This window comes from Eimeria acervulina, genomic scaffold (genome assembly GCF_000499425.1).
Source record: "Eimeria acervulina Houghton genomic scaffold, Eah_scaff212, whole genome shotgun sequence".
In the NCBI taxonomy this organism is placed as follows: Eukaryota; Apicomplexa; class Conoidasida; order Eucoccidiorida; family Eimeriidae; genus Eimeria; species Eimeria acervulina.
In genome coordinates, this window is record NW_013550035.1 from 30,662 (window position 1) to 46,832 (window position 16,171).

At 56.9% G+C, this 16,171-nt stretch overlaps 1 protein-coding gene across 1 annotated transcript in view; it reads left to right on the top strand.

Annotated features, from left to right (window-relative positions):
- Nucleotides 1–15,641, top strand: part of EAH_00025830 (hypothetical protein, conserved) — a gene marked incomplete at both ends in the record, with an annotated part of 17,851 nt that extends 2,210 nt beyond the window's left edge. The window contains 14 exons of the mRNA XM_013396591.1: nt 1–1,002; nt 1,173–1,517; nt 1,678–2,280; nt 2,489–3,608; nt 3,830–4,509; nt 4,715–4,799; nt 5,042–5,535; nt 5,768–6,013; nt 6,220–6,681; nt 6,993–7,106; nt 7,324–9,037; nt 9,420–10,514; nt 10,897–10,953; nt 11,383–15,641. The exon at nt 1–1,002 is cut by the window's left edge and continues 2,210 nt beyond it. Coding sequence (XP_013252045.1) covers nt 1–1,002; nt 1,173–1,517; nt 1,678–2,280; nt 2,489–3,608; nt 3,830–4,509; nt 4,715–4,799; nt 5,042–5,535; nt 5,768–6,013; nt 6,220–6,681; nt 6,993–7,106; nt 7,324–9,037; nt 9,420–10,514; nt 10,897–10,953; nt 11,383–15,641 — 12,276 coding nt within the window. The remainder of the gene's footprint in view (nt 1,003–1,172; nt 1,518–1,677; nt 2,281–2,488; nt 3,609–3,829; nt 4,510–4,714; nt 4,800–5,041; nt 5,536–5,767; nt 6,014–6,219; nt 6,682–6,992; nt 7,107–7,323; nt 9,038–9,419; nt 10,515–10,896; nt 10,954–11,382) is intronic.
- Nucleotides 15,642–16,171: the final 530 nt, after the last annotated feature.

A 16,171-nucleotide genomic window follows, 5' to 3' on the forward strand; every position in this document is an offset into this window, starting at 1 on the left:
GCAGCAGCAGAGGCCGCGAGAGTTGGATGCTTCTCTGTCGCTGCTGTTTTGCTCTCTGGTGCTGCGGCTGCAGCAGCTGCGCGTTGCTGTTGCTGCTGAGGCGCTGCTGCTTCCTCCTGCTGCAGATGGCAGCGACGAGCTGTACGTACACCTCAGGCTGCTGGACCCCACAAAGTCTCTGCTGCCTCTGGTGTCCCCGCTGCAGCTGCAGCTCGAGGCATCAGCAGCGGAATGCCCAACAGCTGCAGCAGCAGCAACAGCAACAGCAACAGCAGCAAAGCTGCCGGGTGCTGCGGTGTACAGACAGCAGGCGCTCCGTATAGGCAGCCTCAATTTCTTTCGTTTGTTTGTGCTTATTGTTGCTTGGCTGGAGAGTACTCCTCGCAAAGCTGTTGCTGCATCTGCTGCTGCTGCTGCTGCTGCTTCAGCTGCAGCAGCAGCAGCTGCGGATGCTGCGGATGATGATGGCGCCGACGCGGCAGTAGCAGCAGCAGCAGCAGCAGCGAGACGTGCTAAGCAGCAAACGAACCCACTGCAGCAGCAGCTGGCTAGTCTCATCAGGACAGCCCTAGCGAACCCTACTGCTGCGGCTGGTGGTGCTGCTGCTGCAGCTGCAGCAAAGGCATCTAGCGGCGTCTTCTCTGCCGAAGACAGCAGCAGGGCAGCAGCACATACAACGGAGGCAGCAGCAGGACCTGCTGCTGCTGCTTCTGAGTATCGCGTAAGATCACCACAGCATCGGCAGATGCAGACGAACGACCCCCAGAAGCAGCAGCAAGAGCTGCAGCAGCAGCAGCAGCTGCTGCTGCTGCAGTGCCCCCTGCAAGACCTTGGTTGGATCGATCTTGCTGCAGCAGAGGCAGTTGTTGTGGAGGTGTTTGCTGCTCTTAGTGCTGCGGGACTGCAGCACGACGCAGAGAAAAAGCGGGGCGGAGCTGCAGCAGCAGCAGCTGCTGCTGCTGCTGCAGCTGCTCCTGCTGCTGCAACGGTCGCCGCCCGCAGGTGCGGTAACCGTGTTTCTGCTGCTGCTGCTGCTGCTGCTGCTGTTGATGTTGCTGCGACCTAGTCAATCTTTGCTGCCGTATCGCACGGGTTTGATACTGGTTCGTTTGCCAATTGTGCTGCTGCTGCTGTCCCTGCTGCTGCTGCTGCTGCTGCTGCTGCTGCTGCAGGTTGCCGTCCCCGTTGCCAGCGGCGAAGCCACGAGCAGCAGCTGATGGGTCTGCTGCTAATCTTGTCTCGCGTTTCTTCCCTCCTTTCCTAAGTCAGCTGGCGCCTCCTGCTGCTGCAGCAGCTTCAAAGCAGCAGCAGCAGCAGCAAGACCAACGCCCGTCGCCGCAAGCGAAGCAGGGCGGCCCTGAGGACTCCACTGCAGCAGCAGCAGCTGCTGCTGCTGCTTCCCCTGCGCTCGCTCGCAGCAGATCCCCAGCTGCTTATGCTGCTGACAAGCGCGACCTGAATCAAGGAGGGGGCAGCAGCAGCAGCAGCAGTAGCAGTGAAGAGCCTTCGGATGTGGGGTGGGATCGGATCCCTTCTGCCTACGGAGATGCCGACAGGCAAGCGCATTCACGTGTTTTTATTGTTGCTGCTGCTGCAACTGATTGGCTGCTCTTTATCTTGCTGCTGCTCCTGTAAATGCTGCTACGGGTGCTGCTGCTGCTGCTGTTGCTGCTGCAGAGGTAGTGCCGTGAGGCTTCACGTCTATGAGGCGCTGCTGGCCCATGAACCGCTGCTGCACATCCCTGTCTCGTTGCAGTATACGAGCAACAGCAGCAGCAGCAACAGCAGCAGCAGCAACAGCAGCAGCAGCAACAGCAGCAGCAGCAACAGCAGCAAGTTGCTGCAGTACATAGGGCTGCAGCTCTTCTGCCACCTGGATGACTGCTGGTTGCGGCTGAGAGCAGCAGGAAGCGCAACTCCGCTTCCGCTGCTGCCTCTTGCTGCAGTTGCAAGACATGCAAGCAGCAGCAGCAGCAGCGGCGGCAGCGGCAGTGCTTCCCCTACAGCTTATCCCGTTGCTCCACCCGCTCTTGAAGATGTTTCTGCTGCAGCTGCAGCAGCAGTTGCTGCTGAACCTTCTCAAAGACAAGTTGGTGCTCCAGCAGCAGCAGCAACAGCAGCAGCAGCAGCAGCAGCAGCGGACGAGGCAGCACTGAGTGCTGCGCTTGGGATCCATCGCTATGAAGTCTTTTGGGCGCATTACTTTCGTTTTGTGCTGGCAGCAAATGAACACTGTCTCCTTTTACCTCTTAAAGCTGCTGTCTCCTTTGTGCTATCCAAGTAAGCCAGCAGCAACAGCAGCAACAACAACAGCAGCAACAGCAGCAGCAGCAACAGCAGCAGCAGCAGGGCCAAGAAGTAGCCCAGCTGACACAATGGATGCCCTCCAAGCAGCAGCAAGTTCCTACGTGTAATATTCAGGTGGAGTGTGCTGCTGTTGATGCTGCTGCTGCTGCTGCTGCTGATTGTTTTGCTGCTGCTGCTGCAGGGACGTTGCAGCAGCATCGCAGCTGCTGCTGCCGTTTCCTCAGCTGCGGGCGCCGGTGCTGCTGCTGGCGTGGGATGCATACAAGGGACAGATGGAGAGGAGACAGCAGCTGTTAGATTCACTTTGCTGCTGCCACGTTGCTGCTGCTGCAGCTGCTGCTGAACCTGCTGCTGCTGCTGCTGCAGCAGCAGCAGCAACCCTGCTCTGTCCAGCGCATGCCTGTGCACATGCGGCAGCAACGCGAACAGCAGCAACTGCAGCACACAGCAATGAAGCAGCAGCAAGTCCGAAGCCCCTGCTTCGCTATGCTTGCGACCGCAACATGCAACAGCATATCGAGGTAAGCAGCAGCAGCAGCAGCAGCAGCAGCAGTTGTCCCTGCATTTGCAAATGTGTAACAGTGTGCGCCTGCCTTTCTTACGTGATAAAGCTGTTGCTGCTGCTGCTGCCGCCGCCGCTGTCTCTGCAGGTGCTGCGGAGCCGAATGGCGGCAGCTTGGTTTGTCGCGGATTTGCTGCTGCAGCTGCAGGCTGCCTTCCAGCAGCAGCAGCAGCAGCAGCAGGAGCAGCAGCAACAGCAACAGCAACAGCAGGCCAAGCAAAGTCAGCGGCAGCAACGTAGGCAGCAGAGAGTGGTGCAGCGCAGCGAGAGACAGGCTGCTGCTGCACCCAGCAGCAGCAGCAGCAACAACAGCAGCAGCAGCAGCAATAACAACAGCAAGGACGCAAGTATCTTGACAAGCGCTGCTGAGAGACAAACAGCAGCAGCTTCAGATTTGCTGCTGCAGCCTGAAGCCGTCGAAGCCCTTGCTGCAGCAGCAAGCCAACGATGCAAGGAAGCAGCAATTGCTGCAGCAAGACTGCGACGTATGTTCAGCAGCACAGCAGCAACAGCAGCAACAGCAGCAGCAGCAACAGGATCTGCTGCAGCCGACACAGCACTTGTTGAAGAGGATGTTTCAGGCGCAGCAGCGACTGCTGCTTCCTGCATCCGTGCTGCTGCTGCAGTTCTCAGCAGCAACAGCAGCGTAGCAGCAGGAGCTGCTGCATATGCTGCTATGAGAGAAGCGGTTGCAGCAGATATTTATGAGGCGACGGAGACGCAGTCTCTCCTGCTTGCGGTAAGCCGAAGCGACGAAGCACCTGCTGCTGCTGTTGCTGCTGTTGCTGCTGCTGCTACAGCTTATGTTGTTATTGCTGCAGCTGCTGCTGCTGCTGCTCCTACTGCTGCTTTCTCCGTTTTCACTGCTGTACGCTTCCAGCTACTGGATGAGGCGTTTCATCTACCGCTTCTGTTTGCTGCTGCTGCTGCTTGCTGCTGCTGCTGCTGCTGCTGCTGCAGCTGTCGCTTCGCGCTCCGTTGTCTCTAATGCAAGAGGAGACATTTCTTTTGGGGCTTGCTGCACTGCCACCAACGACGCTCAGCAGCTTTGAGTTAGAGAGACAGCATGATAAAGATGTTGCTGCTGTTTACTTCGCTATCAGAGCCTCAATACGCCTTATAGAAACCTGCAGCACCAGCAGCAGCAGCAGCAACAGCAGCAGCGGCGGCGGCGGCAGCACCGGAGCCGCAGCGGCAGTGCAGCGAAACGCTGAGGCTGCAGCAGATGCAGCAGAGGGCCTGGCACTCTATCCCCAGCAGCACGCGAAAACAGCAGCAACAGCAGCAGCAGCACCAGCAGCACCTGACGCAACAGCAGCAGCAGCAACAGCAGCGGCAACAGCAGCAGCAACAGCAACGCATCTGCAAGAAAGCCTCATTCAGAGTATACGCTGCTTAGAAAGGTTAATCTCAGGTGTACAGCGACCTCAGTACCGTCTGTGGCTGCTGCTGCGCCTGGTCTCGCTGCTGTTTGCCTCAACCGCAGCAATGAAGCAGCAGCAGCAGCAGCAGCAGCAAGAGAGAGAGAGGCGCGTTAGTATCAACGCAAGCAACAGCAGCAGCAACAACAGCAGCAGCAGCAGCAGCGGGGCCTTTGTGGTGCCGCCGGCTGTCCTCATATCTCTTGCACTTTTTATCAGGTTAGGGCCGCGGCTGCAGCTGCTGCTGCTAATGCTGCTGCTGTTGCTGCTGCTGTGGGTGTTGCTGCTGCTTCTGTCCTGAATGCACCTGCAGCATCTGCCGCTGCACCATACAGGCTCATCCACAGCCCACCACATGGTGCTGCTGCTGTTGCTGCTGCTGCTGCTAATGCTGCTGCTAATGCTGCTGCTGCTGCTGCTGCAGGAAGCATCTGGTGGCGCTGCAAGGGTGTGAGGGCCTTGGAGAGGCTGGCAGCATTTTGATGGAGTCAATGAAACTTTTTGTTGAGGTTTGTGTCTTGCTGCTGCAGCTTGCTGCTGCTGCTGCAGCTTGCTGCTGCACCTTCATGCTGGTGCAGCGCCTGCTGCTGTCCCAGTGCATGACTGGTTTTGCTGCAATGGCTGTGTGTCTGCTGTTGCTGCTACTGCTGCTGTTGCTGCTGCTGCTGCTTTTGCATGCCATGCCACAGAGCAGCAGCAGTTGCTGCTAATTACCCTTGCTGCTGCTGCTGCTGCTGCTGCGTGCATGCAGGAGATGATATGGCGGTGTCGTTTGCTGCTAAATCAATTTTTCAGTTTGTTGCCTTTGGCGTCCATTTGCATCGCCGGAGGCTCGGCAGCAGCAGCTGCTGCTGCTGCCACTGCTGCTGCTGCTGCTCCAGATGCTGCTGCTGCTGGGGAGTTTGCTGCGGAGGGAATGCATTCAAAAGAGACAGAGTGGCAGCAGCAGCTTCGCTATATCGGAGTGTACTCGACTGATGCCCTGTCTAGCAGCAGCAGCAGCAGCGACAGCAGCGACAGCAGCAGCAGCAGGAGCGGCAGCAACAACAGCAAGGAAGCATGCATAAGCTCAGAGCGCAGCAGCAGCAGCAACAGCAGCAGCAGGAGACACCACTTGGCTAGCCACACGACTCCGTGTGCTTTACTTCTGTCTCTGGCAGCAGATCCCTTTGCTTGTCGTTTGCTGCAGCCTCCTTCTCTCTTCTTAGCGAGGGCACTGCAGCAAAATGATTCAGCAACTGCAGCGTCAGTAGCCTGTCCTGCTGCTGCTGATGCTGCTGTTGATGTGGCTGCTGCTGCTGCTGCTTTGGATGTGGCTGCTGCTGCTTCTGCTGCTGGTGCACGATTTGCTGCTACTGCAGCGGCTGCTGCTGCACGGGTTGCTGCAGCAGGGGCTGCTACTGCTGGTACACTGGCGCATATTCACGTAGGAGTTGCCTCTGCTGCTGCTGCTGCATTTGTTGCTGTGCGTCTGCAGGGAGTTGCTGCAGCAATTCGAGCTGCCTATACACCTGAAAATCAGTGCTGCGGTGGCGGAAGCCTTTGCATGTTTGAGAGATACCCTCAGCTGTCTTCCTGCTGCTGCTACTGACGCTGCTGCTGCTGAAGCAGCTGCTGGGGAAGCTGCTGATGCTGAAGATGCTGCAGATGCTGCTGCTGCTGCTGTATTTGCTGCTTCGGTCTCGTCTCCCCTCGATAAGTGTCTTGCTGCACTTGACAAGTCGTGAGGCCAACAGCAGCAGCAGCAGCAGCAGTGAAGACAGCTGAGCATCCTAGCTGCCCGTATATTCTTTGGTTTAGACGCGTGAGTGCTGCAGCAGCAGCAGCAGCTGCTGCTGCTGCTGCTGTCAGTGCTGCTGCTATCGTCTTCCTCCTTTGAATTAAGCAACAGCCGTAGCTGGGTTTGTTGTTGCTGCATTTCCTGTTCAGGTGTACGCCACGTACAGCAGCTGCAGCAGCAGGCGCAGCAGGAGCAGCTGCCACCACCACAGAAGCAGCAGCAGAAGCAGCAGCAGCAGCAGCAGCAGCAGCAGGAGCTGAGGGTGATGCAGGGTGTGTGTTTAATGGCTGTCTCTCAACTTACTGTGACGCAGCAACAGCAGCATCTGTTGCTGTGCTGCTAAGCAACCCAAGACTTGCTGCAGTGTATGCATGCGTTGATGCTGCTGTTGCTGCTGCTGCTCCTGCAACTGTGTCGCTGCTGCTGCTGCAGCGCGCTACCGAGGAGCTAAAGCAAATTTCGCAGCGGCATCTGCTGCAGCAGCAACAGCTGCCAGCACCAGGCAACCCAGAAGCAGCAGCAGCAGTAGCAGCAACAGCAGCAGCAAACCACCCCGCTGCAGCCTTTCAAACATCAGCACTTACAAGCCTCCTCGCAACATCTATAGACAGGTAACTGCGTGCTGCTGCTGCTGCTGCTGCTGTTGGTGCTGCTACTCTTGCTGCTGCTACTTGAGGCCTTCCTCCATCCCGTTGCAGCTACTGCTGCAGCAGGTGCTGCTGCTGCTGCTGCTGCTGCTCCTTCTCTTGGCTACTGCAGCAGCAGCAGCAGCTGCTGCTGCTGCAGTTGGTTCCTGGGTACCGTCGTTGCTGCTGTTGCACTTGCTGGTGGAAACACCACTTCGCTCCCGACACCACTACACTTCTTGTTGCTGCCGCTGTTGTTGTTGCTGCTGCTGCTGCTGCTGCTGCTGCTGCTGCAGGCTTGAAGTGCTAATTGAAGCGCGAGGTATGCATTCACTGCGACTGGCTTCGCTGCTGCTCAAGGTGGAGACGCTGCCAATCAAAGCAGATCTGCTGAGGACTCACCTTTGCAGGTACTTGCAGCAGCAGCAACAGCAGCAGCAGCAGCAGCAGCAGCAGCGAGGGAGTGCATCTGCGTGACATCAGAGCAGCACAGCCATGTTACTGCTGGCCTCGCTGCTGCTGCTGTTGCTGCTGCTTTTTTCTGTCACTGTGCTGCACTAGAGAGCGGCGCATGAGCTGTTTCTTGTATCCTGCTGCTGCGGTTGCTGCTGCGGGTTTGTGCTGCAGTCTCAACCAGCGCAACACCGCCGTTGCTTCCTTGCTGGAGCAGATGCAGCAACTTGCTGCTGGGACACAGCAATTCACCTCTGCTGCTGCGCGCAGCAGCTTCCTCTCTCAGGCAGTGAAGGTGCTGAGGGGAGACCCGCAGCAGCAGCAGCAGCAGCAGCAGCAGCAGCACCAGAGTAAAGGAACTACCCCGGTCCTACCCACCGGAGTCGGCAACACAGAGGAGTTGGCTGACGACCGTTTGCTACAGCAGCAGCAACAGCAGCAGGAGCACCAGCAGCAGCACGAGCAGCAGCAGCAGCAGCAGGAAGCAGGAGAGGAGGGGCTACCAGAAGAGGGAAGCCGATATTTGCTTTCTTTGATTTGTTATCTCCAGCGAATTGTTCAGCTGCAGACAGAAGCAAAACAGAGACTCTGCGCCAAGCAGCAGCAGCAGCTGCAGCAACGGCAGCAGCAACACCAACAGCAGCAAAAGCAGCAGCACCACCAGGAGCACGCGGGAGCGGAACTACTCACGTGCTCAGGTGAACAGCAGCAGCAGCTGCTGAGTCGAGAGCAGCAGCAGCTGTTGCTGCAGCAAGAGGATACACCACGGCTGCAGCAGCAGCAAGAGGAAACCAGTGGGCAGCAACAAAGCCACGGCGAAGAGCAGCAGCACGAAGAGAAGCAGAACGAGCAGCAGCTGCAGCATCGGCAGCAGCAGCAGCCGCAGCAGCAGGGAGAGCAGCAGAAGCAACAGCAGGAAGAGCAACAATTGCAGCAGCAGCAGCAGCAGCTGAAGGAGAATGAGCAGCAGCTGCTGCACGAGGAAGATGAAGAGCAGCAGCAGCAACAACAACAGCCAGCTGAGTGCAACCTGCCGCAGCAACAACTGCAGCAGCAGTCTGAAGAGGAGGAGCAGGAGCTGCAGCAGCTAGAGGAGGAGGAGGAGGAGGAGGAGGAGGAGGAACAGCAGCAGCAGCAGCAGCAGCTGTTTGGTTTGCTGTTTGCATCTCCTGAGGTCCTCATAGCTGAAGTTTTGTTCCGTTTAGAGGGGCAGCAAGAGGCGCAGCAACTTGCTGCTTTGCTGCAGACGGATCTTGTGGGTGTGCTGCTGCAAGCTGCGCTGCCTCTCTATCCGCTGCTGCTAACCAGCAGCAGCAGCAGCAGCAGCAGCAGCAGCAGCAGGTGGCCTCCTCCTTTTCCTGCTTCCTCCTTAGCTCTGCGAAGGGATATAGTGTTGTTTCTAGGAACCTTAGAAAAACAAACCTATCTGCTGCGGCGTGATGCTGCTGCTGCAAGCAGCAGCAGCAGCAACAGCAGCAGCAGCAACAACGACGATAGCAGCAACGGCAGCGGCAGCAGCAACAACAACAGCAGCAGCTGCTGCAGCAGATGCAAAGGAAAGGTTTCTATACTTGCTCCTCTCGCAATAGCTGAGCGTTGCTCTCAGCGGTGGCCTTCAGGGCTGCTGCTGCAGTTGGCGCAGCAGCAACTTTGCTGCTGCTGCACTTCTTTTCGTCTCTGGTTAGCAGAGAGGCATCGGTGCTGGCGAGTAATACAAGCAACAGGAGCTATTCAAGCAGCAGCTGCAGCAACAGCAACAACAGCAGGGCCTACAGCAGCAGCAGCAGGAGCTGCAGCAGCAGCACTGGCAACAGCAACCGACAAGTGGAGTGTTAACCCCAAGGGTTGGAGGCCCCAGCAACTTCTCGCGCTGCCCTTTGCTGCTAAGGTATGTCTCAGCAGCAGCAGTAGCAGCAGCAGCAGCAACAACAACAACAGGAGTAGCAGCAACAGCAACAGCAGTACCAGCATCAACAGCACTAACAGTAGCAGCAGCAACGGTAGCCGTAGCAACAACAGCAGCACCAACAACAGCAGCAGCAGCAGGGGCAGCAACAAGCCAAAAGGCTGCTTCCGCTGTTGCACTTCTTGCTGCTGTTGCTGCTGCTGCTGCTTTGTTGCTGTTGTTGTAGCGTTTGCTAATTTTCTTGCTTCCTGTGCTGCTGCGTGTGCCGCTGCTGCTGCAGAGACAACTGGAGGCTGTTGCAGATGATAGCCAAGCAGCAGTGGAGCTTTGCTTTGCTGCTGCTGCTGCAGCGTGGGGTGTACAGGGACATCTGCAGCAAGCTATGAGGATAGCAGACGCCCAACTGTCTCCTGATACGGAGCTGCAGCAGCTGCTGATAAGCTGCGTAATAGACCAGGCGCTGCAGCATCAGCAGCAACAGCAGCAGCAGCAGGAGCCCAGGGCAGGGGAGGACGAGGATGCAGCACCGCTGCAGCAGCAGCAGCAACAACAGCAGCAGGAGGGTGTTGGTGCACTGCTGCAGCAAGGGTTTGCAAGCAGCAGAACAACAACAATTCCTGCTTGGCCTTTGGATGCAGCCTTGCGGCTGACTGCAGCAGAGGCAGCAGCAGCAACAGCAGAAGCCACTGAAGCAGCAGCAGCAACATCAGAAGCGACTGCAGCAGCAGCAACAGCCACTGCAGCAGCAGCAACAGAAGCTGCAGCAGCAGCAGCAGCAGCAGAAGAGTGCGATGGTAATCAAGAGGAGTTGTCGCTCCCAGACTGTATAATGCGTCAAAGCAGCGCAGCAGCAGCAACACGCAACGCCTTGCTGCTGTCTGCTGCTTGGCCTGCAGATATCTGCATCAAAACTGTGGCGTTCTGTAAGGCGAGGCTGCAAGAAAGTGCAGCAGCTCAGCAGCAGCAGCAGCAGCAGCAGCAACAGCAACAGGCACCGGATGCATCCCAAAAGGAAGCACTAAGCCGCAGCAGCAGCACCAGCAGCAGCAGCAGCAGCAGTGAATGTCGCTGCCTAGAGCAGCACCCTTTGCTGGCTGCGTTGGAGCACACAGCAAGGCACGGTACAGCAGCAGCAGCAACAACAACAGCAGCAGCAGCAGGTGGGGGGGCTTTAGTTGATATGGATGACTGCGAAGACAGTGCATTTGGGGGTTCAGCAGAAGAAAGAGCTGCAGCAGCAGCTGGTGCTGCTGCTGCAGCAGCGCTGCGTGCCGTATCGCAGGTGCAGCAGCAGCTGCGTTGCTGCAGCAGCGGGCCTTGTTTGCTGCTGCTGCTGCAGACACGAGGCTGCCTATACACCTGGCGCTGCTACAGCGCAGCAATTGAAGCCTCTAAGGGAATGTGGGGTACTTGGCGAGACCTCCACAGCGACATGCAAACAGAAAGCGGCATTCAAAAGGTAAACCCTAAACCCTAAACCCTAAACCCTAAGCTTCAAGCCCTCAAGGCACGCACACGCCTAAACCCTAGCTGCCAAACCCTAAACCCCAAACCCTAGCGTTCAAACCCCACACCCTAAACCCTAATTTGCAGGCCATTGACCCTTAACCCTAGCTTTCAAACCCTAAACCCTAAACCCTAAACCCTTCTCACGTGCGCGTATAAGAATAAAGAGAATGCAATCCACCAACACAACGGAGATACAAGGGTTTAGGGTTTAGGGTTTAGGGTTTAGGGTTTAGAGGAGTTGTGTTTAGGTGTGTAACATCTGCGGCTCTTTCAGGTATTTAGGGTTGAGGGTTTAGGGTTTAGGGTTTAGGGTTTTCTGTTTGTGCGTTTAGGTGGTGCGCACTTTAGCTGCTTGCAACGGCTACGCAGCAGCGAGGGCTTTGTTGAAGGTACGCGGAGGCATCTTGCTGGCTTGTCTAGCTAGCTAGCTAGCTAGCTAGCTGTCTAGCTAGCTAGTTGTCTAGCTGTCTAGCTAGGTAGTTGTCTAGCTGTCTAGCTAGCTAGCTAGATGCCACTACCTATCAGTAACTAGCTAGCTACCTGTCTACCCGTTGCTTTCTAGCTAGCTAGCCACCAATAGTTAGTTAGTTAGCTGGCTAGCTAGCTAACTATAGGTGGCTAGCTAGCAGCGAGTTGCCAAGCTGGCTAGCTAGCCAACTACGCAGTTATCAAGCAAGCTAGCTAGCTAGATAAATAGATAAATAGATAGATAGATAGCTGCGTATTCTTCATGCTAGCGAGCTAGGTATCTGTCGAGCTAGCTAGCTAGCTAGCTAGCTAGCTCAGTGAAAGTAGCTGCGTGTCTTTGTTTGTTGCAGTTGCTGAACAGCTCCGGTGTCTCTCCAGCTGAGAGCCTTTGCTGCGCTGCTGCAGCTAGCCACCCTAGCAGCGAGACAGCTAGCTACCTGCAAGAGTGGCTAGCTGAGGAAGAGCTGAAGCAGCTGCTGTCGCTCCCTGGCTTTCAAGGAGCAGCAATGCGGCGGCTGCTCTCACTCAGCAGCAGCAGAGCAACACGTGTTGCCTTGCGGCTCCTCTCTCTCAGCAGCAGCAGCAGCAATAGCAGCAGTAACAACAGCAGCAGCAGCAGCAGCAGCAGCAAGTGCGGGGAGGTCAGGCTGCCGCAGCAAGGGGGTTTCCCTAAGGTTGCGGGCCGGCTGTATTTGTGCGAGTTGCTGCAGCAGCAGCAGCAGATGTTTGCACAGTTAACGCTGCAGCAGCAGCAGGAGCTGCAGCAGTTGCTGCCATCTCTTCATTTAGTGCAGCTAGTTGAAGATGAGGTGCAGAGACACCGCGAGCCGCTGCTGCAGCACCCCCATTTGCTGCTGGAGAGCCTCATTCTGAATGCCCGGACAGAGCTGCTGCAGCAGTTTCTGCTGCAGTGGCCTTCGTTAAGAGACGACAATCTGCTGCTGCAGTATGCGAGAAAAGCACTCGGCCTCCCTGTCCCTTCTGCTGCTGCTGCTGCTGCTGCTGTGAACGCAGCAGCAGCAACAGCAGCAGCACCCATGTTACAGGCCCCCCAAGAAACTGAACGCACCGCAACGACAAGAACAGCAGAAGCAGTACCTGCAGCAGCAGCAGCAGCAGCAGCAAACGAAGAGGCAGGCTTGCCTCCAGCTAGTTGGGGTTTTGGTGGTCGGTGGGTGCTTACAGCAGATGCAGCAGCAAACGACAGAATCCGTGCTGCGCATACATTTGAAGCACTGCCAGCTGTTGCTGTTGCGCAGCAGCTGCTGCAGCTGCTGCCAGGGGACAGCAGCACAGCAGCACTTGGCTGTCTCCAAATCTGCGCGGAGGTCGCGTCGCTGCTGCGGGTTGCGCTGTACAGACACCCCATGGCAGCATGCGGGCAGTCCACTGCTGCTGCTGCTCCTGGTGCTGCTGCATCAGCAGCAGCAGCAGCAGCATCACCTGCAGCAGCAAACGGCAGATGCTGCGAGGCCAACTGCGTCAGGCGAGCAGAGTGTGTACAGATAAAAGAAGAAGATGCAACAGCAACAGCAGCAACAGCAGCAACAGCAACAGCAACAGCAGCAGCAGCAGCAGCAGACGCAGAGGCAGCGACAGCGGCATCTTTACGGACTGCAACGGCGCCTGAAGTTCCTTCCGCTGCTGCTGCAGCAGCATCCGAGGCAGCAGCAGCAGCTCGAAGCAGCAGCAGCAACAGCCTTGGGGCTACGCGCCAGTTGTGCAGCACTGCCTACAACAGTTTTGCTGCTCTTCACTGTCAGCGCTCTTCGTTTGCTGCGGTGTACAGCCAGATGAAAGGCAAAGGAAGTATCCCTCTATCTAATGCTCTGCCCTGCGCTCTAAGGAGACAGTTCCAGAGACTTTATCCTGCTGCTGCACCTGCTGCTGCTGCACCTGCTGCTGCATCAGGTGCTGTTGCTGCTGCACCTGCTGCTGCATCGGGTGCTGCAGCTGCTGTTGTATCTGCTGCTGAATCGGGTGCAGCAGAACCTGCTGCTGCATTTGGTGCAGCTTCGGGTGGTGCTGCAGCAGAGGGCTGCTCATTTGCTGCAGACGCTGCAGCAGCAACAGGTGCTGCGGATAGTGCTGCGCCTGTGTTGCAACATCGGGCCGATTACAACGCTGGAGTTACAGCAGCAGCAGCAGCAGCACCAGCAGAACAAGCAGCAGGGAGAGGTGAATGCATGCCTTTGTTGCTGCTGCCGTACGGAGCGCTAATGAGTCTGCTGCAGCAGCTGCTGCAGCAGTGTTTGGAGAAGTTTGGGGGGTTTCAATGGGTGAGGGCTCGCGTGCTGCTGCTGCAGCAGCTGCTGCCTTTTGTTGCTGCACTGTGGAGTCGCTGGGCTTATATACCTAATATAGAGTTGCTGCTGCAGCCACGTGCAGCAGCAAAACTCAGAGACACGCTGCTGCGTTGTGATGAGCTGTCTCTTGCTTGGAGACTCTGCAGCAGCTACTTCCAAGCGGCGCTGCTGCTGGTACAGCAGCAGCAGCAGCAACAACAGCAACAACAGCAACAGCAGCAGCAGCAGCGGCAGCAACACAAAACCCCTTTGCTTAGGATTACGCATGCTGCTGCTACAACACCTAGATGCGGTTTCCCTGCTGCTGCTGCTTCTCCTGCTGCTGCGTCCACTGGAGCAGCAGGAGGAAGAGCAGCAGCACTAAGCACGACCGCGCCTGCGTCAGCCATCGAACACACAGCAGCAGCAGCAGCAGCAGCAACAGCAACAACAGCAGCAGCAGCAGCAGACTGGGGAGAGAGACTGGCGGAGACAATCGGCAGCGTAAGGTTCTTCCCTGTGCTTGAAGTGAGAGTTGTGTCTCTCTGTCGCATAGGTATGTTTGCTGCTGCACGTGCTGCTCTGCATGCAGCGCTGTCTCTCAACAAGGAGCAGCACCTGCTGCAGCAGCACCTGCTGCAACAGCACCTCCTGCAGCAGCACCTCGCTGCTGCAGCTAGTGCTGCTGCATCTGCAGCACAGGGACATCACACAGAGGCCAGCAAGCTGCAGCAAGACACCGAACAAGCAGCTACATCTAGCAGCAACATGCACCAGACACACTTCCTGCAGCAGCAGCAGAAGCAGCAGCAGCAGCAGCTGAAAGAATGTGGTCTTGCTGCTGGTGCTGGTGATGAAGTGCTGCTGCAGCAGCTAACTGCTGCACTGGTTGCAACGGCAAAGAGTTGCCGTGCCTCTGCCTCGCTGCTTGTCTGTACACCCCAGCAGCAGCAGCAGCAGCAACAGCAGCAGCAGCAGCAGACGGTGTTTTTCTGTGCACTTGAATGGAACAGCCGCAGCAGCATGAGCAGCACACCTGCTCTTAGTGGGGCTCTGCTGCGCTCTCGACTGCAGCAGCAGCAGCAGCAGCAGCAGCGGCCATGGGGCCTGACGGAAAAGCAGTTGCTGCGGCAGGTCTTATCACGACTGCCTCCACTAGAAGCTGCTGCTGCTGCTGTTGCTGCTGCTCGTCGTAGCTCTGCTGCACAGTCTGCAGCAAATCAAGGGACTGCCTCACCAGTAGATGCAGCAGGAATGACTGCAGCAACAAGCAACAGCAGCAGCAGCAGCAGCAACAGCAGCAGCAGCACCCGCCGTCGTGCTGCAGCTGCAGCAGCAGCAACAGGGGTTCCCGCTGGTTCCCTGTCTTCTACTGTATCCGGCCCTTCAGCTGCTCATATGTCACAGCAGCAGCAGCAGCAGCAGCAGCAGCTAAGCAGCAGCTGTCTTGCTGCTTTAGAGTGCGGCATAATGCAGCCCCAAGTTGCTTCCTTCTATGCTCTTAATTGTTATTTACGTGGTGTGTCTTACCTGGTTGTACACCGCAGGATTCATAAACTGCCTTTTGCTTGGAAGATTACTCCGCTGCTGCTGCCTCCCTCTGCTGCTGCTGCTGCTGCTGCAGCAGCAGCTGCGGCTGCTGCTGCGCGAGCAGCTAAGGCGGCCAGCAACAGCAACACCAACACCAACAATAGCAGCAGCAGCAGCAGCAACTTACGGCTGAGGCTCCCTCCTCTGCCTCGGGGTATGTCTTCTTCTGTCTGTGCTGCTGTGGCTGCTGAGAGACGCGTTGCTGCTGCAGCAGCAGCAACCCAGCTGCAGCTGCTGCTGCCACCAGTGCATGCAGCACTGCAGCTTGCTGCTCTTCCTGTAAACAGAGCCTCCGTGAGTTCAGACCTGCAGCTGCTGTGGGGACAGCTGCGGCAGCAGCAGCTGCAGCAGCAAATAGAGGAACAGCAGCAGCAGCAACAGCAACTGCAGCAGCAGCAGCAACATAGTCGTGATGCAAGCACACCGGCATCTGCAGACCGGGGCGAACAGCAGCAGCAGCAGCAGCAGCAGCTGACGCTGCAACGTGGTGGTGCTGGTTTTCAATCTAGGAGCTTAGACAGTGGTTTGCTGTCTCCTGGCAGCAGCAGCAGCAGCAGCGGCAGCAACTCCTACTCGTCTGCTGCTGCTTCGGCTGCTGCTGTCTCTGAGGAGGGCTTTTCAGTGCGGGGTCTCGCAGCAGCAGCAGACAACTACCTGCGCTGCTACCTCCACCCTCAGTGGAGCAGCAGCAGCGGCAGCAGCAGCAGCAGCAGCAGCAACCTAGACATCAGTCGGTGCGTGGCAGCAATCGCTCTTCCGCACTGCGTCAGCAGCAGCAGCAGCAGCAGCAGCAGCAAGCGAGCAGCAGCAGGAGCAGTTGCTGTACTCTACTCTATGCCTTACCTTCGCTGCAGCAGCTGCGAAGGATGCTGCAGCACAGTGCCGCTGCTGCATCAAGAGCAGCAAGCCATCGGTAAGTTTTGTCTATTTGTCCGTGTCTTTGTTATTTATTTATTTATTTATTTGTTTATATTTAATTGTTTATCTATTTGTTTATTATTATTTATTTGTTTGTTTGTTTGTTTGTTTGTTTGTTTACTTCTTTGTTTATTTTCTTCTGTTCGTTCATGCTGCTGCTTCTGCTGCTGCTGCTGCTACTGCTGCTGTTGCTGCTGCTGTTGCTGCTGCAGCTGCAGCATCGGAGTTGGGTCTCCTTTATAAGACATTTGGAAGCATGCGGTGCCTCTTTGTCTCTCTTGTCTCTTCTGATCGTCTGCCTGAGGCTGTGGAGTTGCTGCTGTCTCCTGGGGGCACAGCAGCAGCA